Source organism: Peromyscus maniculatus, chromosome 1 (genome assembly GCF_049852395.1).
Source record: "Peromyscus maniculatus bairdii isolate BWxNUB_F1_BW_parent chromosome 1, HU_Pman_BW_mat_3.1, whole genome shotgun sequence".
Lineage (NCBI taxonomy): Eukaryota > Metazoa > Chordata > Mammalia > Rodentia > Cricetidae > Peromyscus > Peromyscus maniculatus.
This window is the reverse complement of record NC_134852.1, coordinates 19,204,880-19,232,377: the sequence shown is the minus strand read 5'-3', so window position 1 is coordinate 19,232,377 and position 27,498 is coordinate 19,204,880. Positions and strand designations below refer to the sequence as shown.

Genomic DNA, 27,498 nt, shown 5'->3' with positions numbered 1-27,498 from the left:
GATGTGGAGGGCACACCTTTAATGTGGCCCACACCAACTGGAGTAATTGAGTCACTATTGGAGTGGGATTTGAGGTCTTTTCCTCAAGCATCAATCAATGTGTAAGATTGTATCTGTTGATGTACCATGTATCAGTCTCAGCTCCAGCACCAAATCTGACTTTCTGAGGGCATGCTCCTCAAAATGAGGGACTGAACCTCTGAACTGTAAGTGAGACACCAAAATGAAATGTTTCCTTTTTTAGAGTTGCTGTGGTTATGGTGTCTTTCACAGCAATAGTAAATGCTCAATAAGATAGAGACCATCTGTGATAAGACTCTTAGTTGTTATTATTTAATTATGTCTGTTTTAATTTATAGCTTTAACATATTCACAAATTTCTTAAACAGATCTTCAAGTCACAAGACAGATACTTGACTGAACAAGTTGAATTTTTTGAGGATTCTCAACAGAATGGCTTCACAGCACAGCAACTCCTTGAAACCCCAGTCTCCAGAATGTAGCCTGGTATTAGACAATAGGAAGTTTATTCCAACCCAGGATACTTCTCTACAGTGGGAAGAAGATATCTGTAACCCTTCCATTGCTCAGATCAACTTTCCCACAAATGACAATGGTTCCCGTGCAAAGCAGGAGCTGCAAGCAATCTTGGAGACGTTTACCTCCTGGTTGAAGCCAGAAAAGCATAGCAAGGAGGAGATGATTTATCAGGTGGTCTTGGCTCAGTTTCTCAAAATTGGGCACCACAAGGACCAGTCTGTCTTGAAAGAGAAGTGGGAATCAAGTGGCAGAAACATGTGGAGATTCATGGAGGATATGACTGATGAGTGCTTGAAGCCTCCTAGCATGGTGAGTACCTTGGTTGAGAGATGGTTAAGTTAGCAATCAAGACAGTCATTTATATTTGGGGAAAAGTAAGAAGATGGAGTTATTTTATATGTGAGCCTGTCCCACTCCAACAAAATATTTACAATGGGAGATTATCTACTACTATAAATGTGATATAAATTTAATGGGCTTAAAATACAAGAAGGCCATGGCTCTTTTAATGGATACATTTATATTTAAAATATTTACATGGTGATAGGGAGACTGGGAGATGATATTTGAGCAAAGCTTGTAAGGGTTTAGAATAGAGACCCTGGGATTGGAAGACTGCTCATTTATGTAGGTGATTTATTGTAATTTTGAGTATTTAGTTGGACTTGCAGTACACACTTAAAGGGCTGGCTCTCAGACCTAGTCTGTTATTCCAGGAACTGGGCTTTGGATACTGGGAATCTAATTGGCTTAATGGTTTTCTAAATTGTCTACTACATGTCATTAAATTCCTATGTATAAAACTGAATGTGCAGGAATGAAGAATATGGATTCTGATGCTGAAATATGGCTATTGAATGCACATTGAACAGTGCCATACCCCTAAGAAAAGCCCTGATGAATAATAGTGCTGCAATTCAAAGTTTTAGAACTGAAATTCTTAATTTAGATGTAATTACATTGAAACTTCTTTAAATGTCTAGGTTTGCATAATTCTCAGTTACTCTCAGAAATGGTCAAGGTGGTGACATTTTTCAAACACTCCATACATACATTTCTAAATGTCATGGTTGAAATAACTTCTTATTACATTAGACTTTTAAATTTGGATATTAGTTGGTTTGTTTGGTTGCTTGGTTAGGGTTTTTTTTTTTTCAATTTGGGACTTGCTTTTGTTCAACTGGCTTAAGTAGGATTCAGAGGAATTATACTTTCCCTCATTTCAGGTACTGGATTAAAGCTGTCCACCCCCACACCCTAATGTTTATTTGACATTTTTACTCTATGCACTTGTTGTTATTTCAGTTTGTTTTACCCCACATTTCACTCCTTTGATTTTGTTTTAAACTGATCATTTCATGATTGAAACTGAATTCCAAATAAAATGCTGTCATGTTCTTAACTGCAGAGACAACATGTTTAGGTAGAGACAATATATGTGTTAGAAGTGTTTCAGTCAGATGTGAGTTGTATTAAGGACATAATAATAGAAAACAATACCCCTTCAAATATAGCTATGATACTAGGGACATCATCAACCAAGGGTTTTTATCTAGAGTTCGCAGATAAATTTAGCAGCCAAAAATATAAATATTGGAAGTACAACCCACTCACACAGCAAAGTGAAGTGACATTTTAAGAGATAGGGACCACTGACAGACTATTGGCTGGAAGTGGGGGATGGGAAATCTTCAGCTATATGGAATGAAAATGTCAGAGTCATGGGCATGAAAGCAGAAAGTTACAATTGCCAATGTGACACCAGGACACCAAAAGGACATCAATTACAAAGTTATGTTAGACATCCAAAGATTTTCAGAAAGAACTAACTATTACTAATCAAAGGCCGAATTAGGAGATTCTAGCATAGCAGCCATCTGTCAGACAAAGAATAGAGAAATGGTAAGGGTTCTGGGCCCTGAGTAATAACTATAGATCCTGGGTGCAAGAGAAGGAGGAAAAATAAGGAGGTACGAATTAAGAAGATACAGAGAAACTCTAGCCATACAACTCTTTGTTAAACAGAAAAAAAATTATTAGAACAGATAACTCCCATCAAATAACAGAAGAGGCCCCAGAGGTGCAATACCCACAGGCAAGTCTATGTCAGAATTTTTCCAGGCTCCTTTGGGTCTTCTCGATCTTCAGACTCCCTCCCACCTGATATGTCCTCCCTAGCCTTTGGGTCTTCTTAGTAAACCAGCGATTTCATTATGGTTGCCCTAGACTGGGTGGAATGGGGACAGTCCTGGAAAACAATGAGAAGCCTTTTTTTGATGGAGTAATTCTCTATTTTCTGGATTGGAACAAGAATTCCTTTCCTTGTTCAATGCATTGAGCAGGTGAAGTAAATGTTGTGGCTAGACATTGCATAAACCCATCCTTACTTTTCTATTGGAACAGTGACTCAACACTTGCAAATACATTGTGAATAAGGACTTTAGAGAATATAACTTGTGAATGACAGAGTAACACCATTAGAGATGAGAGATAGACAAATGACCTAAGTCACAGTTCAGTGATCCCATGCAATCAGTTAGAGGACAGGTTTTCCCTCATCCTCAAATGCACAGATTCATTGGCAATGGTCCTCTGGCTTTGTTTACAGGTTCACGTCTCCATGCAGGGGCAGGAAGCCCTCTTTTCTGAGAACATGTCCTACAAAGAATCCATGAACCTTCTGAAAGAGCAGCAATCAGCAAGAAGTTCAATACAAGATAGTGCAAGGACACCCTTGCCAATCTCCCAAGACATGTTATTGACAACAGGTAAGTGTCAGGAAGCTGCACGGAGGAAGGGTGTGGTGTCGGGATGTTTTCTTGGGCACAGTTTCATAGACTGTCTTATTTACATAGGACAAGAAGACTGTGAATATGGCCAAAACAATTCCTCGAGCACTAGTGATGTAAATGGTGGGGATAGTAGTCCTGGACATGAGATGGACTCCCTTTCCCTTACCCAACATGGTCAGATTTATGATCCTAGAGACAGAAGTGTTTCTGATGGAAATCCTCTGGATTACAGCAGATCAAGTCAAGTCACCTCTAGGTACCAGGAAGATTTTGAGGGAGGAACTTCCTCTGAAGATGTCCCTATGGAGGTAAACCCAGAGATTATCTCCATGCCAGAGCAGACAGAAGACTGCCAGAATCATGATGCAAGCTCCACACGTGGGGGTCGCCAAAAGAGAAGCCTCAGAGTCCCAAAGACATACAAATGTGAGGAATGTCCCAGAACCTTTAAATATCCCTGTAGACTTTCAGCCCACCAGAGAATACACAAGAAGCAGAAGTCTTTTTTCTGTAACACGTGCCATAAGGGCTTCTATACTCACTCAGACCTGAGAGTACATAAGGTCATACACCAGAGAAATAAACCTTTCAAATGTAGTACATGTCGAAAGTCTTTCAGCAATCAAACAAATCTGAAAGCTCATGAGAGGATTCACACAGGAGAGAAGCCCTACACCTGCTCCCTGTGTAACCGTAGCTTCCGCCAGTCATCCACATACCATCGTCACCGGAGGAATTGCCACAAATCAGACTGAACTGTACTTCCTCACCAGAAGACAGTAGGGCTCCAGCTTCCTGTTTCATGTGTAGATGAAGAAGCATGCAGCTTCTAAACAGCAAGTAACCATTGAAGACATGACTTGTAACTTTTGAATTTTTCCATCTGTCTGTGTCAATAAAGAAGATGAGTCTCCTCTATGTTCAGTAATATTTTTCTAAGGCCTTAATTAAATAGCTTATAATTTCTGCCTGATATACATTAAATAAATAAATGGAATTGTAATACAATTGCCTCTCATGTGTATTTTGTGTGGTCTGTGCTTGGAATGGTGTTAGTTTTGTCTGCTTTTTTTTGCCTCAGTTCCATAGCATGAGTGGACAATAGAGGTCTGCATTGTCAGTTCTTTATTTTTGCCTTGTTTGAGACAGTGTTTTTCTTGTTAGGAGCTTTGTACATAAGTTTGTCTGGTAGTACAGATTCCAAACATTCTCTGATCTGCAGCTTTTATCTCTGAAGGTTCATGTCTGTGCCCTGCCATTCTCTCTGACTTTTGGTACCCTGTTAAAGTTTCAATCCCAAGTCTCAGGCTTGCAATGTAAATGCATTGCCCTCTCAGCCATCTCCCATCCTATGAGCGATTACTGCTTAACATTCAAGAATGTGCCCCCACAGGTGTGACAGGGACTGATGTAGAGTAAAAGTGCCATATTCTGTAGATCTCTGAAGTTTGAGGGGCATTCAGATGTCTGAATAGACAAACTTTGTTTCTAATTACTTTTTTCAAGCTCAACCCTGAAAACTTATGCAAGGGGCTGAGTAAATTAGTAAACTTATCTCTGTAATATTATATCAGTACTTATTTACCCTGACTACATTTAAAAAGAAACTTGATTACTCATGAGTGACTATTAAAAACAATGCTTTTAAGTTGAATCTCTTTTAGCATCAAATACAGGTTCAGTAAAGAAACCAAAACAAAATGAGTACAAACAATCTCAAAGTTCAATATTTGGGACTTATTTGTAATCTTTTTGTTTCTTTTACTTAGATGATTGGATGATGTCCTCTGACCCCACCTTTGGCATCACATACATAGCCTGTTTGTTTTATTTTATTATGTCTGGTGCTCTCGGTGATCATCACCTGACACTGGCAATTTTTAAAACTGCTAAGGTCCACCATTGCAACAAGACTCTTTTTGGACCTTTAGTCCTGCCATATATTTGCAAATCTCAGCTGTTTTCAATGATCCTTTTATGTCTTTAAAATTATTATCATTTTACATGGGTAAATCTTAAATTCCAAAGTTTAGCTGCCAGAGCAAGGTATATTCCTGTGTATAAAAGCATTGATGTGCAGCTTTAATATTTATCAAATATTTTATTTATTAAACCTATGTTGTTATCTATTTAAATTTTTTAGCAACTTATTGTTGAACATCTGGAAAAGACATAAGTACTGAGGTGTTACATATATATTTTGTTAAAGCAATAATTACTTACACACATACATACAGTTGGACCCAAGTTACATATATACATACAAACAGTTAAAGCTTGCTTACATTTCCAAGTCACATACCTGTTTAATCATTAGCCATTTTTAACCAACCAGAATTAACTCTCACATTTAGTATTTGCAGGTATAAGAAATCATAAGAAACAGTTCACTGACCTTTTACATTATAGCCTTATATAGGGAGTGACATTTTATTCTTGGAGCCAGATCCTGATCAGGTTTTAGCCCCAGGGCAGGTCTTTGTAGTCTCACCCAACAGCACGGGAAGGCGTGTACCATGGGGGCAAAAGACTGCTGTTAATCTCAGGTTTTTAAGTACATGAGAGAGGCAGACTAAAAGTGACTCCATGCCCTGGCTGGGCCCACAGACCTGTCAGCTGTGACCCTGGAAGGGCAGTTAGTTCTCCACCAGTCCCCCCATTCTGAGCTCCTCAAGTCTCCAGCTGGCTCCTGTCCAGCTGTGCCCCTTGTCCATATGGGAGCCCAGCCATCACCTGCCAGCTGGCCTTGCTCACAGCGGTCCCTAGCACAAGGCAATGCCTAGTTCCCATGCAGCCAAGCCTCTATTCCATAGCTTTCTGAGCCAGCTGGGGCCCCGATCCTGTTGCATCCAGGCCCTGTGATGCTCACAGGTTGCCTAGCCCTCTCAGTGGTGCCCTGAGTCCCTGAAGCAGCCGCTGCCTGCAGGACTCATTGTAGAGCTTTCTGTTACCTGCTGCCTGTGCTCTCTTCCCTCCCCAGCTCCTATCACATGGCTCCTATCACAGCAGGAGCCATGGTGGCTGCTTAGGGAAAGTGGGGACCCCATCAGGGAGAGTGGTCTTGGCTGGGAGAGTTTGCCTCCAGAGGCATTTTGGAGGGTTTTTTTTTTCCTGCACCGGCAGGTGGATCTGCATGAGGGGGGTGGGGCTTGTGGTTTTATCATTAGTCTCACAGGTCCTCTGGAAGGACCCGTTTTTTTTTTGTTTTTTTTTTTTACACGGGATTTCCTTAGGATAAAGGGAGGAAGTGGGAAACAGTCTGAGGGCAGTTGGGGTTGAAGGGACAAGGGAATAAGAGGACTTTGAGAAGGAAGAGGTGGGGGTTGGAGCCCCAGCGTTACTGGGGCAGGCAAAGCAGTGAGGAATGGCTTCACCCAGGCACCTGCAAAATGACATCCAGAAAGGCATTGTGAGCCCAGGTGAGGACATCCTTCCAGTTATCTAAAGTTTCCTTAGGGTAAAGGGAGGAAGCAGGAAACAGTCAGAGGGCAGTTGGGGCTGAAGGGACAAGGCCAGTAAGAGGAGTTTGAGGAGGAAGAGGTGGGGGTTGGAGCCCCAGCGTTACTGGGGCAGGCAAAGCAGTGAGGAAAGGCTTCACCCAGGCACCTGTGAAATGACATCAATCAATGTTATCCATTTTTTTCTTGTCTTCCAGACAGGGGTTGTGAGCCTGGGTGAGGACATCCTTTCAGTTATCTAAAGTCAAACTTAGGGGGGTAATCTGTTGATGCCCCATAGAGAGGGAAGGAATGTGGTAGACATAGACAAGGGCAGATAAAACACACACACAAACATGGATAGACACAATCCGCACGGTGGTTGATTCAGCCACAAACCCAAAGTATTGATTCAGATGTGAGTGGCTCATCAATGAATTTCTTCCATTCTGTAGGTTATATCTCCACATAGCTGGTAGTTTCCTTTAATGTTCAGAGCATTTAAAGTCCTGCAATTCCATGTATTAATTCTTGGTGCATTTCCCGCACTCTTGAGCCTTGTTGCTTCTAACTATATCTTACATTACTAACATTTCCACTGAGAGTTTTAGAGCATTTCAGCTTTTGAGTAATTTATCACTATTTTTTTTCTGCAGGGTGAGGGGATATAGACCTAGGCCTATTCTTTTACAGGTGGATATCAATTTACACATATTCATGCTGGGTCAGCATGTCTGACAACTAACTGAGTCACAAACATTCAAGAAAGAAGTGACTGTGTCTTTCTGAGATTCTTCATGAGAACAGCTGAGACTTAGCAGGACAATGGTAGGGAATACCAGATCTCTCATTTGTCACTCTTGCTCAACCTGTGTGGCTTTGTATCCGCTCATGTCCCCAGATCCTTGAACAGCATTTGCCATTAAGAATAACAAATGTTGATGACACAACACGAGGGAGATGCAGTAACACTCCTGTGATGATATTGTGTTTCCCAAAATATTGTGTACTCTAATAAATTTATCTGGGGTCAGAGAACAGACAGCCACTAGATACAAAGGCTAGGAAATGGTGGCACTCACACCTTTAATCCTAGCATTCCAGAGATAGAAATCCCTCTGGATCTCTGTGAGTTCAAGGCCACATTGGAAACAGCCAGGCATGGTGACTCACGCCTTTAATCCCAGGAAGCAAGGCTTTAATCCTAGGGAGTGATGGTAGAAAGCATAAATGTATATAAGGCGTGAGGACCAGAAACTAGAGGCATTTGGCTGGTTAAGCATTTGGCTGGTTAAGCATGTGGCTGATTAAGCATTCAGGCTTTTAAGCAGCAGTTCAGCTGAGAGCTATTGGGATGAGGACACAGCAGCTTCCAGTCTGAGGAAACAGGACCAGCTGAGGAATTGGCAAGGTGAGATAACTGTGGCTTGTTCTGTCTCTCTGATCTACCAGCATTGACCCCGATAACTGGCCTCGGGTTTGATTTTATTAATAAGAACTTTTAAGATTCCTGCTACACACTCCAAATGGATCTTGGTTATCACTTTTAAATTTTGTTGAAGAATAACAATACGAATTGTTTACTTACCTATGCATTCTGCACTAAGGCTTTTTTCCTCCATATGCTTAGCAGCTTTATCTCCTACTTTTATTTATGTTTACTTGTTTTAATTGTATCTGATTGTACAGTATGTGATGATCTCTCATTGCAATTTAGATGTGCATCCGGTCATTGTTTTCCCTTAATTACTGGTGATGTTGAGTCTCATTTTATACACATGTTGGACATTTTTGAAATGATTTTTAGGAATTTTAACAAAGTCTGGAACCCATCTCTTGTTTGTTTTATATTTTAGGTTTTTTCAAGTTTAGTTTCAAATATTCATTATATGCTAGAGTGAGTAAGCATTGGTTAAGAGTACATACTGTTGTTATTTTGGATCTGTGTTCAGTTCCTAGCTCCTCCCAGTGGATCACAACCATCTACAAATCCAGCTGTAGAAGATGGCAAGTTTCTGGCCTCTGTTGTCACTCACACTCATTTGGGATTCCCCCACACACACATAATTAAAAACAAGATAAATCTTAAAATAAAATATTCTTTAAATATTATGAATATTTAATCAATCATTGTAAATATGATTTTGAAATATTTTCTGTTGTTTCTCTTGGTGAAATTTCAAATCTGTTTCATCTGAGTTTCAAGAATAATGGTGTGTTTTAAAATTTTGTTCTTTTAAAATTAACCCAAAATCATTGTGTTTAGTCAAAAGGGATGAATACATTAATATTTTAATTAATTTATTTACTTTATATTTTTAAGAATGGGTTTCTCTGTATGTTGAGTTCACTGTCTTGGAACTGCCTCTATAGATCAGAATAGCTGCAAATTTATAGATCTGTCTGCCTCTGTCTCTTGAGTCCTAATATTCAAGGTGCTACCATCATGTCCAGAGAAAACATACATTTTTTTAGTAAACATATCTAATATTTCCCCTTACAATAACAGAGAAAATCTCCTTTTATAAAGAAAACATTTTTAACATTCTTCTTCGGTGAGATAGCTATGTAAATCCAATAAAGTGGTGAATGTTGTATTTAAGCTAACTTCATGAAATAATGTACAGTCATAATGTATTTCTAGAGTCTGTTGACTGGGATACATTTATTTACGTCTTTCATAGGAATGAAAAAACTCCTGCAAACTTGGCAATGTGAATTTTCCTCTTCTCTCAGATTACAGTTGGCATGCTTGGCAATTCCTCAATACTATTTTACTATGTCGTTTTGATATTCACTGGAAAGCATTTAATGCCCAAAGACCTGATCCTAGAGCACTTGACTTTTGCCAACTGCTTGTCTCTCATCACAAAAGGCATTCCACAGACAATGGCACACTTTGGATTCAAGGATTTCCTGGATGACATTAGATGTAAATTCATATTGTATATTTACCAAACAATGAGAGGGATGTCCCTGTATGTCATGTGCCTATTGAGTAGCTTCCAAGCAATCACAATCAGCCCCAACAACTCCAGGTGGCACAAGTTTAAACACAGAACCACCAAGTACATTGGTCCCTCCTGCTCTCCCATCTGGCTTGTGCACATGCTGTTAAACATCTTGACTCCAGCATGAGTATTAGGCCCCATTTACAAGAAAAATATGACTAACTTGGGGAGTAATGGATACTGCTCATGGTTTGTGTCTGGCAATGTGGCAGTTGCACTGTACATGTTCTTACTGTGCTTCTCTGATGGCCTGTGTCTGGGTCTCATGGCCTGCTCGAGTGTCTCCATGGTGAGTCTCCTCTACAGACATCAGAGACAAGTCAAGCATATCCACAGTGCTCACCACTTTCTGAAAGTCTCACCTGAGGACAGAGCCACCCAAACTATCCTCATCCTGGTGTGCACATTTACCATCTCTTACTCGGTGTCATCCATCCGGCTTGTCTTTAGGACTTCCTCCAACGGTCCAATGCTATGGGGAGTAAGTGTATTCCTATATCTAGAAATTTGCTTTCCCATAGTTTGCCCCTTTGTTCTCATCAGCAAAGTCAAGTCTATTTCTAGCCTGTTTTCACCCTGCTGTGGTAAGAGATAGCTCTCTCCAAGTCTGACATGAGCCCTGTTTGTCCTTTCATATGTATTGGCATAGTGTTTTTAATCTTTTGTATAATGCTAAGACTGAATTTTGAAGATATTCTGCATCCTGTACCTGTTTCCTCTGTCTGATGATCTGATCAATAGTCATTTTATTATAGCTTTTTCTTACAGAGTTTCTTATCCAATAATGAGAATTGTTCATATATGTGAAATCATCATATTATACAAATTAGTAGATAACAATTGGCAAAGTATAGGTCAACATGAAAAAATATGTATGTGAGTCCTGATCTTATTTGAAGTATCAGTGAAAGATTTTAGGCTCTTATGGGTGTGAATGAGGTGTTTTTATTTCGCATGCATGCATACTTTTTTCCTACATGTGTGTCTATGTACAACACGCAAACCTGCAGAGGTCAGAAGACGATGTTCAACCTTTAAGGACTTGAGTAACAGGTGATTTGAGCCACCATTGAGTGCTGGACAAAGAGCCTGTGTCCTCTGGAAGAGCAATCAGTCCTCTTAAGCACCAAGCCATTTCCCCAGCCCTGAGAAGTTTCATTACATTTTGTTTTAATTTTGTGTAGCTGTTTGTGCTACGTATGTTACCATGTGAATCCTGCTGTCCACAGAGGTAAGGAGAGCATTCTGGATTCTCTGGAACTTGAATTACAGGTAGTAGGAGTCACTTAATGTGATTGGTGGAAACTAAACTCTGTTCCTCTAGAAGTTCACTAAATGCTTTTTAACCACTGAACCAGCTCTCCAGCTTCATACTGTTTTTTTTTTTGCTTCTCATATGTAGAGACTATAATCCTTCAAGTATCATCATCACTAGTCTGAAAGTGTTGTAGAAAAATGGAGGGATCAGAAATCAGCTTAAGATAATTAGCCTCTGAAATGCAAATGTTACATTTTCTTTCATGTGAAATTAAGGAACATAAAAGAGTCAGAGGGAAAAATGAACTACTGAGAAGAGGAAAAGTACTAGAGAGCAGGAAACAGGGACACAGATGAGACAGTGAAGAATGAATAGGACACAAACAACTAATGCACATGTGTGAAAATATCATGATGCAATCCATTGCTATGTACAATTAAGACATGCTTTAAAATAAAAAAAAATAAAGCCTGTCTCCACTACCCCGTGTCACATTTGGTTCATTTTATCTCCATGACTCTAGCTGCTCCATGCCATGTTCTATAACATCCACTTTCTACAAGGTTCATCAAAATGTTTTATTTGTGTATAATTCTATTTGTTACACTAACTCTTTTCTTCATGAAAATATTCCTCTAGCCTCTGGCTTTTCCCTGAGGAGTAAAATTAATAATATACTTTATTTATAATAATTTTCCTTGGAGAAAATTTCTCTTTTTCTGCAAAGGAAAGATGGGTGTACCTTGGGTCTTCTGGTTCCTAGAGAATGTACACCCCAATCACCCAAGTCCTTCCCACTGGGGGATAAAAGCTTCATCTTCTCCATGGTGTGGGAAGCAGAGGCAGGCAGATCTTTGTGAGTTCAAGGCCAGCCTGGTCCCAGAGAGAGATTCAGGAAAGGCTCAAAGCTACATAGAGAAACCCTGTCTCCAAAAAACCAAAAATCAAAAACAAAACAACAACAAACACATGCACAGGGGGCAGAGACTTTCAATCCTGAGTTTTAGCACCATTGTTAACAGGCATTGACATATTATTTCTAAGTAACAGTGACACTACCAAACCTTGAGTGCCCTCCTTGAGTCTGTCTAGACAGTCTGTTTCTACACATTTAAGTTTCTTTCATTCAGATAGCTCATCTTTAGTTTTTCTTCCATTTCTCTTTTTCAAGAAAGAGGACAATTTTCCTTAGTTGTGTTTGTATGAACCTGAGCATTTTTAATCTTCCCTGATTTAATTCTTAATCTCTTTTCAAATCATTATCTGTGAGCTTTCTCTGCATCTTACATATATTATCATTTGATCTTCCAACCCCAAAACAAATGAAAATTTGCATCCAGAATGTCCACTATCCCAGAAAACAGTCTTATCTTGCATTAGAATATGAGTAAAATTGGATGAGAAAACTTTTTATTAGCTTTTGCAATTTTTCTATGAGCTTGAAATTATCTCACATCGTAACATTTTTTTAAAAAGACAATTAGCTAAAATAATAAAACTCACTTCTGCTTCTTTGGAAGTATTGCAATACCATTAGAAATTTAGAGAAAGCATTTTCAAAATATGGAATTGGAAAAAAATGTTACTTTCAAAAGCACACACAAACACACACACACACACACACACACACACACACACACACACACACACACACACACCATACTCTACAAAGCAGCAAAGACAAAGGAACCTAGGACACAAGGGAGAGTATTTGATGGATGTGTTATTTCTCTTTCTTGTTACTGTGACAAAATGCCAGACAAAGGCAAATCAAATAAGGAAAGCTTTGTTCCCAGCAGTCTGAAGGCAGAGTCCATTATGGTAAGGGAGCAGCAGTGAGGGAAGCTGGAGTTGTGGTGAGAGAGCTGAAGGTGTATGTCACTGCTGAGTTTGCAGTCAGGCAGCAGTGATAGGAATGCCTGTGCGCACTTCATTTTTTCCCTTTGTCGCTTTTTATTAAACCTCTACATCAGCCTATGGCATGGTATCACTCTGATTCAAAGTGGGTTTTTCTTCCTTAAATTGAACCTCTCTGAAACGTTCTCACACTTACATGGGCAAAGAAGAGTAATCTCACTAGTCCTTATTGTTAACTTCACTCCCCCAAACAAGACTTTAATTATAACAATTTTGAATGGGCAAATGTTACCCACCTTTTAAATGCATTGTTTACCATATTTTAATAATTGACATAAAACTCCAAGAGAATATTAATCCTTGACTGGCATAGTAAGATATATCCTTAGGTACAAAGGTAGCACAACTGTTATTGGGGTCATCTATCAAGGGCTGGATTTAGGACTTATTCTTCAATCAGAAACACATTCTGGATGCTGCAATTTTGGTCAGAACTCACAGGCCCATGGATGAAATTACTGCTATTATTTTTGTAAGTGGACACAGTGTCAAACTGCCCTTTAAATTTATGTATCTATAGCCGTAGAACTTGCCAGAGAAGTTTCTTTGTACCGTGAAGGTGGCTATCACACTGACCAAAGAGCAGAGACTAAATGACTCTGTAATCATTTGTCACAAATGGGATATATGTATGATCCTCCTCACTGCAAAGTTCAGGTAACATCATGGAAAAGGGAGTGGAAAGACTGCATGCAAGAGGCAGATATCATGGGGTCAATCAGAGAAAAACAGTACCTACTGTCTATGACAGGACCATGGCACTCATGATCTCACAATTATTTGGTTACCTGCATGAGATCTGTACAAGATCAGATTAGTCAACATTTTCAAATAGGAAGGGGTTCCTGAGAGCCCAGCCATGACTGAGTAGCTATAGACAGTTCATGGCTTCTGAGATGGGAAGATTAGGTTTCCTTAAGGGTGTGGCCCCTAGTAGGTCAAGCAAGCTCCAGTGGATGGACTTGTACACCTATGAGTATATGGAGGGCAGAAATTTAATTTGGTGGGTTATATAACATAAAGGACATAAAATTGGGGGAGGTTGAGAATGTAGGGCTAAATCTAGAGGACTTAGGAGTGAAAGTAAGGTGGTGAACATGATCAAAGTGCATTGTATGTATATATGATATTCAAAGAATTAATAAAATTTGCTCCAATAACCATAATCTGTTTTGAAGTTTGTACCGGTCAACATATACATATGTGCACTGTATTCCACTTATGAGGAATTTCAGAGCAAAAACTCTAAATGAGAGTGTATACATTTACCTATCCATATAAATTATTTTATAAACATAGAAATGAATAAAATATAGTTTGTAAAAAAAAGGTATGACAACAGCATTATTCTATCTAGGTATATTAATCTGTCTTTTAGAAAATGTAATTTAAAGAATGAGAGAGAAAGGTTATCTACTGCATCTTTTTAAAAAAAAGATTATTAATTCTGTTACTCTTCAGAGTTAAAAAATCTCCAAGGATGTCTGGGCATTGGAAAAAGCTCTCAGCCTGTCCCACATTCCTCAAGGTCATGCAACCAACTTCATAGTCTTAGTATTGGCCCTTTGTGTCTTCTGAATTCCTTGTAGCACTGGAAGCTCACTGTGATGTTTTCTTCCTAATTACTCCTAATTGCTTCACTGAATTTGCTCTGGTGATGTGGACACCTTTGCACTTACATGTAATTGGTTGAAAGACATTTAAAAGTTTTTTCTGCCCCCTATGTAGATGGTGTTATGGATCTAGAGTGGAGCTGGAAATCACTCCTGTAGTAGAAAAGGAGACCTGGGAATAATAAACCTATAAACTCAGGGCCCAGAATCTCATCTCAACACAGGACTTACTCAGCCTTTCCTCTCGGCACATGCTGTTCTGTCACCACACAGCATGCAGATGACAATTATGTTCATGTCGCAACACTGATAATTACAAAGAAGATTGACATGGGTGGGGGACTTGACTATATTGCTGTGATTAGAATTGAGACTTGAATTATTTAACAAGAATTGGAGATTGTTTAATTACAGAAGTGCCGATTGTCCACCCCTTCCTATAAAAATCTAATCACTTCTACAAGATCCCAAAGATTATCCCTTATTAAGTTGGAATTCTTTTCCTTCTTTATTCATTCTTTCCTTTATTCATTTATTCATTGCTTCCTTTCATCTTGAGGTTTCATTCTAAACTTTATGAAAATTTGTTAAATTTCTACCCCTAACCAAGAAGCTATTTACAATTGAAACATGCTAGGAGAAAAAAAAAATCAGTTTTCTTTAATGGAGTGACACTGTGTATATTAACCATACTCAAGGGCAGGCTTTATATCAGGAAAAGTTGGCCAACACAAATTGTACACTCTATTAATCCAGTGATTTTTTTCTATTCCCTTGTGTCTTTCCTTTTGTTGTTCATAAGAAGGAGAAAGAAAGTAGTTTCAATGAGTAGGATATAGGAGAGGATTAGAAAGGATTTGAGGAATGTGGAAGATTATAAGAGAAGCCTTCTGGAAAGTTGGGAATCAGTATACCTGAAGATCCAGGTATGCCACTCTTGAGCATATACTCACAGGATTATCCATCCAACATAAAGAACACTTGTTCTACTATATGTATTGTGGCTTTATTTATAACAGCCAGAGACTGAAAAGCACCTTGTTCTCCATCAACATAAGAGTGGGTACAGAAAATGTAATGCATTTACAGAATTGTTAATTTCTCAGCTGTTAAAAAATGACACAAAACGTTGCAAGAAAATGGATATGTGGTGGTATTGTGTTTCCCCAATTATGTGTACCCTAATAAACATATCTGGGGTTAGAGAACAGAAAAGCCACTAGATACTTTGGATAGGCAGAGGTAGCAAACACATTTAATCCTAGCATTCCAGAGACAGAAGTCCATTTGTTCAAGGATACAGGCAAGCATGTTGACTCAGGCCTTTAATCCCAGAAATGGAGCCTTTAATCCCAGGGAGTGATGGTAGAAAGTAGAAAGGTATATAAGGCTTGAGTACCAGAAACTAGAAACATTTGGCTGGTTAAGCTTTTAAGGTTTGAGCAGCACAGTTCAGCTGAGAACCATTCGGGTATGAGGACACAGAGGCTTCCAGTCTGATGAAACAAGATCAGCTGAGAAGTTGGCCAGATGAGGTGGCTGTGGCTTGTTCTGGTTCTCTGATCTTCCAGTGTTCACCCCAATACTTGGCTCCGGGTTTGTTTTATTAACAAAGACTCTTTAAGATTCCTGTTACATCTGGCACCCAAGTTCATGGTATGTATTCATGAAAAAGCTGCTTGCCTGTGGCCTTCTGTGCCCCAGCTCAGGCCCAAGCTTCACTCCGCCAGTAGGAGGATCCTGAGTTTGAGGCTGGCCTAGGAGGCTTGTGAGAAGCTTTGGCCCAGATCGAACCACAAACAGTGGTGGGCCTTTGGAGGCAGAGGTTCCTGCTCTGAATTGCTGACTTCTTCTCATTGTGTTGGTGACCGCGGTGATGATGCTCCCTGGGACAAATGGTTTACTGCTGCTTGTTCATAGAAGAATTGCCAGGACCATTGTGTTACCAGAAAGCATTGACAAAGGTCAGTTTGGAAAAGTTTGTTAAGACAAATGGTGGAGAGAAATTGCTGTGAAGATTTTCTCTTCTAGGGAAGAACATTCTTGGTTTTGAGAGACAGACATTTATCAGACTGTGATTACTCCAAACCACAGATGAGGAACCAAAAACGAAAAAAATATCTGCAGGGAACCATAACCATGACCATGACCATGCCTAACAGGGTTTTGAAATCTTCAAAAGGAAGACAGGACTCCACAAAGATGATTCCAAATGGACTATGGTAAAGTCATTAAGCTGATTAACGCCAAGGAAAGATCAACTTTGGACTACAAACTGGTCAGATCAATTTCGAGATGACTAGCTGAGATGATCCAGCCTGACAGACTACTTAAACAAGAACTTGTGACAAGCCCTAAACTTTCCTGTTATGCAGAGACTGAACAAATGATACAGGACAATTAACCCAAAACATTTCTTTTCAGGATCCCCTAAATACGTCTTCACCCCTAGAAAGAGGAAGTAATTTTAAGAAAACAACGCCCATATTCCCAAGAGGTGGGATGGGAGGGGTTTTTTTTGGTTGTTTTATGAGTTATGAATATTGTCATTGTTTATGATGGTTGGTTACAAGTTGTTAATTTTTTATGGTTAGGAAAAAAGCTTAACAAGGAGATTAGATTCAGAGTTTTTGTTTAAAAAAAAGATAAAGAAATAATAGGATAAATGGGTAGATCCCTGAATCTACACTAAAAAGAAAAAGGGGAATATATAAAAATGACAAAAGGTAGATTACTGAATCTATTATGAAAAGAAAAAATACTTTTAAAAAGGAACTACTTGTTTTAAATAAGATAAGTAATGAAAAAATTTTGTCTGAGTTTATCAAATGTTACTGGACATTGTTAATATATATATATAATGGAGTTTTTATCTGAATCTGACAAATTTTAATGGACTCGACATCATTAATATAATTATTGACTGTATATACTATATATACTTATTGGATAGTTTTTCTTGTATTGGTTATAAGCTTTTTAAAATTTTAGACAAAAAGAGAGGAAATGTGGTGGTATTGTGTTCTCTAAATATTGTGTACCTTAATAAACATCTCTGGGGTCAAAGAACAGAAAAGCCACTAGATACTTAGGATAGGCAGTGGTAGCACACACCTTTAATCCTAGCATTCCAGAGACAGAAATCCATCAGTTCAAGAAAACAGTTCATGCCTTTAACCCAAGAAAGCAAGCCTTTAATCCCAGGCAGTGATGGCAGCAAGCGGAACGGTATATAAGGTGTGAGGACCAGAAACTAGAAGCATTTGGCTGGTTAAGCTTTTAGGTTTTGAGCAGCACAGTTGACCAGAGAGCCATTCAGATATGAGGACACAGAGGCTTCCAGTCTAAGGAAACAAGATCAGCTGAGAAGTTGGCCAGATGAGGTTAGCTGTGGTTTATTCTGTCTCTCTGATCTTCCAGTGTTCACCCCAATACTTGTCTCTGGGTTTGTTTTATTAATATAGACTTTTTAAGATTCCTGCTACATGGATGGAACTAGAAAAAATTATCATGAGTGAAGTAACCCTGAACCAAAATGATAAATATGATATGCATTCCCTTATAAGCAGAGATTATCCAATAAGTAAAAAATAACCAAGCTCCAATTCATATACATAGAGATATTAGGAAAAAAAAGAGGAGTCTCAGGGTGAAACATGTATCTCCCTGGGAGGGAGAAATAAAATAGACATTATATGCAGACTGGGTACGTAGGAACAAGAGTGGAGTAATGAGGTGGTGAGGAAGATGGGGTGCAAGGGGAGAGTGGAGGGAGAGACTGTTGGAATTCTGGGCATTTTGAGGTGGAATGGAAAACTAGTACAGTAGAAATATATTGGATTTGATGTGGGAAACCCTTTGAGAACTTCTACTAATGGGGGATTCAGAGGCTCAACTGGCCATCTCTTGTCACCACTCAGGGCTCCCTGAGACATGACTAGCTTGTATTTAATTGAGTTTTGGCCAATGGGGTTCCATGGAAATCCCCAAACAACCTAGGCTGTTGCTGACACAAAGGTTGTTTTCCTCAAAGTGGCTGTGGGGTCCCAATGCTGAGGACAACACTCAAACAAATCATTGAACATGGAGAAGGAGAACTGGTGTCTACATGGAGCCTTCACCCCTACATTCTATTCTCTTTGGTGCAGGAAGGTACTCTGCAGAATCCCAACAGAGAAATGTAAACACCAACACATTCACAAATTTTTTGACCTGTAATCTTTCCTGGCTGCAAAGTACTCTAGGCCACTGGGGTGTAGAGTACTTTGAGAGTAACTTGTGAGAGTAGCCAACCAACACCTGGTATGACATAATGCACACTTCATGAGAAATAAGATCATAGCCAATAGTGCTTGAGTAAGCAAGAAGAAGAAGAGACTAAGTGGCCAGAGAACTAGGGTAAATCTGTTTAAGAAATAAATGTATCAATACAAATGACTCCTAATGATATTCTGCTATTCTCATAGAGATTTTAATACTCAAAAAATTTCAGCATTGTGGTTTTAGAGGACTTTAGATATCAGAATTTTTAATCCCTGAACTTCATGCCTTTTTTGGGATTATGACATTTAGGGTTCTGTCTTTTGTGCTGAGGTCAAGAAGTATTTTGAATTGAGACCATAGTCTTTGTGATGAAAACCTCAACAAATTAATTTCACAGCATATAATCCAACCAAACAAAGAGAGTGCTTTTAGAAAACCAGTCATGGTGGCTGTGGTAGTGTGAATGTAATTGGCTGCCATAATACTATAAGGAGTGGCAGTATTAGGAGGCATGGCTGTGCTGGAATGGGTTTGGTCTTGTTAAAGGAAGTGTGTAACCGTGGGTGCAGCCTTTGAGATTTCCTATGCTCAGGATACTGCCCAGTGTGTCAGTTGACTTCCTATTGCCTGCAAGATGTAGCACTCTGAGCTCCAGTACCATGTCTGTATGCATGCCACCATGCTCTCTGCCATGATGATGATGGACAGAACCTCTGAAATTGTAAGTGAACCATCCCAATGAAATGTTTTCTTTATAAGAGATGCCATAGTCATGTTGTCCCTTCACAGCAATGAAATCTCTAAGACAGAAGTTAGTACCAGTGACTGGGGTATTGTGATAAGCCTGGCCTTGTGTTTATTTGGAGTAATATGGACCTGGGGACTATGGATTAGAAAAGCAGTTGAACATTTTAAGTGCTGCTTGATGGGCCATACTTGTAGGAGTGTGGGAAAAAAGTGCTACTGACTGTGATTTGATGGACTATGGAGGATGGTAAGGGCTATATCAAGAGGTTTCATAGGAGAAGTATTTTATTATGTTACCCAATGTTCATTCTTGTGATATTTTGGTAGAGAAAGTGGCTTCCTTTTCACTTTATTCAAAGAATTTTTCTGAGACTGAATTGAAGAGTTTGGAATTAATTCTGTTGGCAGAAGAAATCTCAAAACAGCCTAGTAGACTCTGGTATCTATAATGAAGATTTATAATGAAAAGGAACAAACTGAGCAGGGTAAAATACAAATGTAAATTTCAAGAAAAAAAGAACAGCAAGAAGTGGAATTGAGCTTAATCCTGTGTTCAAGAGATAAATGCATAGAGAAATGGAATAAAGATAATGGTGGCCTCTAGGCAAGACCCCACGTCAGATAAGTTTCCAACTTGGGAAACGGAACTGAAGAAAAGCTTAGAGTCAGATGTGGTGTGGCCCACCTTTATTCCCAGCACTGGGAAGGCAGAGGTGGGCAGATCATTGTATTTGGGGTCAATCTAGTTTACAGAGCAAGTTTCAGGACAGCTAAGCCCATTCATTGAAAGACAGAAACCTGATGAAGATGTTGCTTAAAGTGGGTGCATGGTGGAATGTTCCAACCTAGTGAGGAGCAGAACTTGGCAGCTTCAACCATGGGGTTCTGGCTTTAGAGTTAATGATAGAAGAAATAGAAAATGGAATTAGCCTCTGAGCCAAAGGAAAGCTGCTGAGACCAAGTATGTGTGAAGGAATTTAACAGAGTCCTAGAAAGGCCATTTAGTGAAGGTTTGAAGTGAAATTCCAAATTGCCTAGGACTACCCAAGATATTAGAGATGCCAGAGTTGTGGGATCCCCACAGAAAGAGCTGCTGAAAGGGAGTGGAACCAGCCCAAAGGTAGGAAGTGTGTTGTAGTCAACAAAGGTGAACTGAGTTGGACATCTGAAGATCAACATGAGACATGAAGGTGCAGTTTGGAGTTTGCCCAGCTGGATTTTAGTCTTGCTTTGGTCCAGTATTATTTCACTATGCTCCCTTTCCTATGTTTGGAATGGTAATATATATTCTGTGCCATTGTATTTTGAAAGTATGTGATGTGTTTTTTCTTTTGATTTTATAGAGGATTACATTTAAGTGATTGTATGAATCTCAGAAGAGACTTTGAACTTTGGACTTTTAATCATTGCTAGAACTGTGACAGACTATGAGGACTTTTAAAGTCTGACTAAGTGCATTTTGCATTTTGATATTATTATTATGAAATGGGGACCAGAGAGTGAAATGTGGTAGTTTTAATATAATTGTACCCCATAATCTCATAGGGAGTGGTACTACTAGGAGGTATTGCAAGGTTGGAGTACATGTGGCATTGTTTGAGAAAGTGTGTCATTGTGGGGGAAGGTTTTGAATTTTCCTATGCTCAGGATACTTACTGCCCAGTGTGTCAGTCAACTTCCTGTTGCCTGCCAGATGCCTGCACTCTCAGCTCCAGTACCACACCTGCCTGCTTGCTTCCATGCTCCCTGTCATGATGATAATAGACTGAACCTCTGAAACTGTAAATGAGCCACCCTAATTAAATGTTTTCTCTGTAAGAGTTGCTGAAGTCATGGTGTCTCTTCACAGCATTAAAATTTATAACTAGGACAGTGGCACACACCTTTAATCTGAGCACTCAGGGTACAGAGGCAGGTGAATTTCTGTGAGTATGAATCCAATGTGCTCTACTTAGCAAGTTCCAGAACAGCCAGGACTGTACAGGGAGATACTGCTTCAAAAAGACAAAATAAACAAAACAGATTGCACAAAAGAGGTTACTTGAAGGAGTGGAACAGCTCTGAAACTCCAGAACTGGGGAGGTAGAAGCCATAGAATTAGAGTCCAAGGTCATTCTCAATTACTTAGTGAGTTTGTATGCAGACTGGCTTACACGACACCCTTAAGCAAAAACAAGCAAACACCAAAAAAAAAAAAAAAGAAAAAGAAAAAAGAAAAGGAAAGAAAAAGACGAAGGAATAAAAAAATCTATTCATTTTGACCACACAGTTTTATTTTCTCCTCCAGAGTAGAGTCTTGAAATCATGTCTATCAAACATTATGTTTTCCAAAATGAAACAGTCACCTCTCTGTGCCTACACAACTGAGCCTGGTCCAGCCTGTCTTTTCTATATAGGACTGCAGACACCTCCTGGGAAATGCCTTCTGTCTAATTCCACTGCTAGAGGTTTCCCCCTATGCTCTGCAGCCTTTGGGATCCAAACTATGGAAATCAGGAACTTCTGACAGGTTTGGAATGAACACTCTATGAGAGCACAGGATCAGAGTTCCTGGAGATGGAAGTCAGTCTTGATGCTCCCTCAGTGTGGTACTGTCCCCTTTCATTATCATGAGGTGCAATCCTTGCTTCCGATGCGATCTCCTTCCAGAGAAGCCTCAAGCATTGTATGTGAGACACAGAGCTGGGCCTGAGTTAGGATTCCATCTGTGACTGAACCATCTGGAAAGGTTAATTTCCCTTGTTTTATTTCCTTGATTCTTTTTTCTCTCTTCTTTATGCATCTGTCAGGCAACAACGAAACCAACTGTAACGGCTAATTTTTAGTGTGTTTTTCTTTAATCACGTGTCTCATCTCTTTTTAATTCATAGCTTTTATACAACACCAAATTGTTGAAACAGATCCTTAAGTCACAAGGCAGATTCGGAACTGTCAGAGTTGACTTTTCTGAGGATCCTCACCAGCATGGCTTCACTGTTCAAAAAATCTTTTAAGCCAGAGTCACCAGCAAATGACCTTGAATTAGACAATGCAGAGTTCATTCCAAGCCAGTCTGGAGAAGAAATCTCTAACTCCTCATGTACACAGCTCAACTTTCCCCCAAATAATTTTGCAAAGCAGGGGCTGCAAAGATCCTGGGAGATGTTTTCCTCATGGTTGCAGCCAGAAAAGCAGAGCAAGCAGCAGGTGATTTCTCAACTGGTCTTGGAGTTTTTTTTTCTCAAAACTGGAAACTGTAGCAGGAATCTTAACGAGTCTTTATTAATAAAATCAAACCAGAGCCAAGTATTGGGGTGAACTGGAAGATCAGAGAACCAGAACAAGCCACAGCTACCTCACCTCACCAGATCCTCTGCTGGTTTGCTTCCTCAGACTGGAGGCCTCTGAGTCCTTATCCAGAATGGATCTCAGCTGAACTGCTGCTCAAAAGCCTGAATGCTTAACCAGGCCAAATGCTTCTAGTTACAGAACCTCACACCTTATATATCATTCTGCCTTCTACCACCACTCCCTGGGATTGAAGACTCCCTTTCTGAGATTAAAGGCGTGAGTCACCATGCTTGGCTGTATCCTTGAACCCATGGATTTCTGCCTAGCTCTACCTCCCAAGTGCTGGGATTAAAGGCATGTTCTACTACTGCCTCTCCTCTATGTTTAATATTGTGGCTGTTCTGTCTCTGACCCCAGATAAGTTTATTAGGGTGAACAATAATTCTGGGAACACAATACCACCACAGTAAACTATAAGGACAAATTTACCTTAAAGAGAAGTGGGAATCAAGTGGCAGGAACCCTGGGAGTTTCACGGAGAGCCTCTTTGATGAGTGTCAGAGCCTCCTGTCAGGAGGAGTTCCTGGCATGAGATATGGCTAACTCAGGAAGGCAGTCATTTCAAGAAGAAGTACTGAGAAGGTGTTGTAGTTTTCATTATTCATGAGAATGTACTGCCCGAAACAAAACCATTACCAGGGAGGATATCCAGTGCCCTAAAGTAGCATGAATATAGCAAAATAAACCTTTTGCTGGTTTGAGGGACAAACTTAAATGTAATTTATTTACATGGTGACAGAGAGACTGGGGAATTAATATTTGGGAACTTAAGGCTTTATAGGAGATACCCCGGTCTTAGAGATGGCTCAGTCAGGGAGGTGCTTACAATGTAATCATGAGGTCTGAGTTGGAGCCTCAGCACACACTTAAAAATATGGCTTGAGACATGTGATATGGCATGTGATCCCAATACATGATATGCAGAAACTGGGTATCAAAGAAGTTACATGTCGTTCCAAATTTGGTAGTACATGTCATTAAGGCACTCTGTCTACAAAGCTGAGTTGGCAGAATGACAGAGTAAGGTTTCTGCTGTTGAAATCTGGCTTTCCCATGCATACACAGCAGTGACACACACATAAGAAATGTCTTCAGGATTCCTGATTCATCAATTCAAATTTTGAATCTGGGGAGGCTTAATATAGAGGTAATTATATTGGATCCTTTTTCAGGGTCTAGATTTTTATAATTCTCAGTCAGTGACAGAAATGGCCAATGTAGTGAAAACTTTCAAATACCCCCTATACACAATTCCAGATACTATTGTACAAATCACTTCTTAGGGTTTTAGGATGTTTGTTTAAATATTTGTTTGTTTTGTCAGATTTTTGTTATTAGAAACTTGGTTTCATTGTGTAGCCCTGGATGGCCAGGAACTCAGTGAAATTATACATCCTCTGCTTTTCAAGTGCTGGAATTAACGATGATGACCAGCATACACTACTATTTGTTTGAGTTTCTTTTTTTCTTTTTTTTTTTTTTTTGGTTTTTCGAGACAGGGTTTCTCTGTGTAGCTTTGTGCCTCTCCTGGAGCTCACTTGGTAGCCCAGGCTGGCCTCGAACTCACAGAGATCCGCCTGGCTCTGCCTCCCAAGTGCTGGGATTAAAGGCGTGTGCCACCACCGCCCGGCTTTGTTTGAGTTTCTTGCTCTTCACTGTTCAAAAAAATCTTTTAAGCCAGAGTCAATAGCACATCACAAGTTGACATTTCACAATTTGTTTAATTCCACATTTAACTCTTTTGAGATTTGTTTTAAATTGAGAATTTCATAACTGGAACCAATTCCAAGTTCATTGCTGCCATATTGTCCTGTCATGTGCTTAAGAGCAGAGGCAGTATGCATCTGTGGAGACAATGTATGTGAGGAAGGATCAGATGAAGTTAGGGCCATGTGGTAAACAGAGGCTGGCCCCTTAAAGAAAGGCTCCCTCCTTCAATGACTTGACTAGTCGAAGACAGCATTGTGGCCAGAGCTCGTAAGAAACTGACTTTGGATCTTGGGGGAGATTGATTCCCAATTTTCTAATAAAGTGCCATATTGATTTGCAAAGTGGTTGTACAAGCTTGCATTCCCACCAGCAGTGGAAGAGAGTTCCCGGAGTTCCACATCCTCTCCAGCATAAAGTGTCCTCAGTGTTTTTGATCTTAGCCATTCTGACAGGAATAAAGTGGTATCTCAGAGTTGTTTTGATTTGCATTTCCCTAATGACTAGGGATGTTGAGCAATTCCTTAAATGTCTTTCAGCCATTTGGGTTTCCTCTGTTGAGAATTCTCTGTTTAGTTCTATAGCCCATTTCTTAATTGGACTGTTGGTCGTTTTGATGTCTAATTTGTTGAGTTCCTTATATATTCTGGATATCAGTCCTCTGTCAGATGTGGAGTTGGTGAAGATCTTTTCCCATTCTGTAGGCTGTCGCTTTGCCTTGTTGACCATATCCTTTGCTCTACAAAAGCTTCTCAATTTCAAGAGGTCCCATTGATTGATTGTTTGTCTCAGCGTCTGTGCTACTGGTGTTATATTTAGGAAGTGATCTCCTGGCCAATGCATTCAAGACTAATTCCTACTTTCTCTTCTACCAGGTACAGAGTAGCTGGATTAATGTTGAGGTCCTTGATCCACTTGGACTTAAGTTTTGTGCACGGTGACAGATATGGATCTATTTGCAGCTTTCTACATGTTGATATCCAGTTATGCCAGCACCATTTGTTGAAGATGCTTTCTTTTTTCCATTGTACACTTTTGGCTTCTTTGTCAAAAATTATATGTCCATAGGTGTGTGGGTTAATGTCAGGGTCTTCAATTCGATTCCATTGGTCCACATGTCGGTTTTTTTTGCCAATACCAATCTGTTTTTATTACTGTAGCTCTATAGTAGAGCTTGAAGTCAGGGATTGTGATGCCTCCAGAGGTTGTTTTATTGTACAGGATTCTTTTGGCTATCCTGGGTTTTTTGTTTTTCCATATGAAGTTGAGTATTATTCTTTCCAGGTCTGTGACTAATTGTGTTGGTATTTTGATGGGGATTGCATTGAATCTGTAGATTCCTTTTGGTAAAATTGCCATTTTTACTATGTTGGTCCTGCCTATCCATGAGCATGGGAGATCTTTCCATTTTCTGACATCTTCTTCAATTTCTTTTTTCAGGGACTTAAAGTTCTTGTCATACAGGTCCTTCACTTGCTTGGTTAGAGCTCAATCATACCACAAGAGCACTTGCTCAGCTATGTTTATATCAGCATTGTTTGTAATAGCCAAAACCTGGAAACAACCTAGATGCCCTTCAACTGAAGAATAGATAAATAAATTGTGGCACATATACACAATGGAATACTACTCAGCAGAGAAAAACAATGACATCATGAGGTTTGCAGGCAAATGGATGGATCTAGAACAAATCATCCTGAGTGAGGTAACCCAGACTCAGAAAGACAAATATGGTATGTACTCACTCATAGGAGGATACTAGATGTGGAACAAGGATGACTGGACTGCTACTCACATCACCAGTGAGGCTACCTAGCAAACAGGACCCCAAGAAAGAGACAGGGATCACCCAATGATGGAGAAATGGATGAGATCTACATGAACAGCCTGGACATGAGTGGGAGCAATGAACGGTGAGGATCGAGGGAAAGAGAGTGGGAGATCCCACCTGGAACAAGAACAGAGAGGGAGAACAAGGAATAGGAGACCATGGTAAATGAAGTCCACATGAGAAAAGGAAGAAACAAATTTCTAAAGAGGCCCACAGAAATCCACAAAGAATCCCCCACAAAAGACTGCTGGCAATGGCCGAGAGACAGCCGGGACTGACCTACTCTGGTGATGGGATGGCCAAACACCTTAATAGCTGTGCCAGAAACCCCATCCAAGGACTGAGGAATCTGGATGCAGACATCCACGGCTAGGCCCCGGGTGGAGTGCTGGGAGTCTAATTAGTGAGAAAGAGGAGGGATTATATGAGCAAGAATTGTTGAAACCAAGGTTGGATAAAGCACAGGGACAAATAGCCAAACGAATGGAAACACATGAACTATGAACCAAAGGCTGAGGTGCCCCCAACTGGATCAGGCCCTCTGAATAGGTGAGACAGTTAATTGGCTTGATCTGTTTGGCAGGCATGTAGGCAGTGGTACCAGGTCCTGGGCTCGCTGCATGAGTTGGCTGTTTGAAACCTGGGACCTATACAGGGACGTTTGGCTGAGTCTGGGAGGAGGGGACTGGACCTGCCTGGACTGAGTCTATCAGGTCAATCTCAGTCCTCGGGGGTGGCCATTATCTGGAGGTGGTGGGAATGGGGGGTGGGCTGGGGGGAAGAGGAGGTGAGCAGGAAGGGAGAGAACAAGGGAATCTGTGGCTGTTATGTAGAACTGAATAGTATTGTAAAATAAAATAAAATAAAATAAAAAAGAAACTGACTTTGTTTTTGTTGTACCCAGAATCCCCCAAAGACCATCAAGAGCCCGAATCTGATGCAAAAGCATCTTTTTACTACGAGTTAACTCGGTACTCTCTATCCATCTGATGGAGCAGCAGAGCAGGAGAGACCCTGAGGAGCAGTGAGGCAGGGATTTTAAAGCAAAAGTG

General features: G+C 40.0%; 1 protein-coding gene and 1 pseudogene across 1 annotated transcript; both read left to right on the top strand.

Annotated features, from left to right (window-relative positions):
• Positions 1–453: 453 nt before the first annotated feature.
• LOC143274366 (zinc finger and SCAN domain containing protein 4D-like) lies at positions 454–4,087 on the top strand. The gene is made up of 3 exons (XM_076577338.1): positions 454–849; positions 3,149–3,308; positions 3,396–4,087. The coding sequence occupies exons 1-3, from the start codon at positions 454–456 to the stop codon at positions 4,085–4,087; spliced, it is 1,248 nt and encodes a 415-aa protein (XP_076433453.1).
• A 5,314-nt stretch (positions 4,088–9,401) lies between these two features.
• On the top strand, positions 9,402–10,375 carry LOC143271987 (vomeronasal type-1 receptor 4-like; annotated as a pseudogene).
• Positions 10,376–27,498: the final 17,123 nt, after the last annotated feature.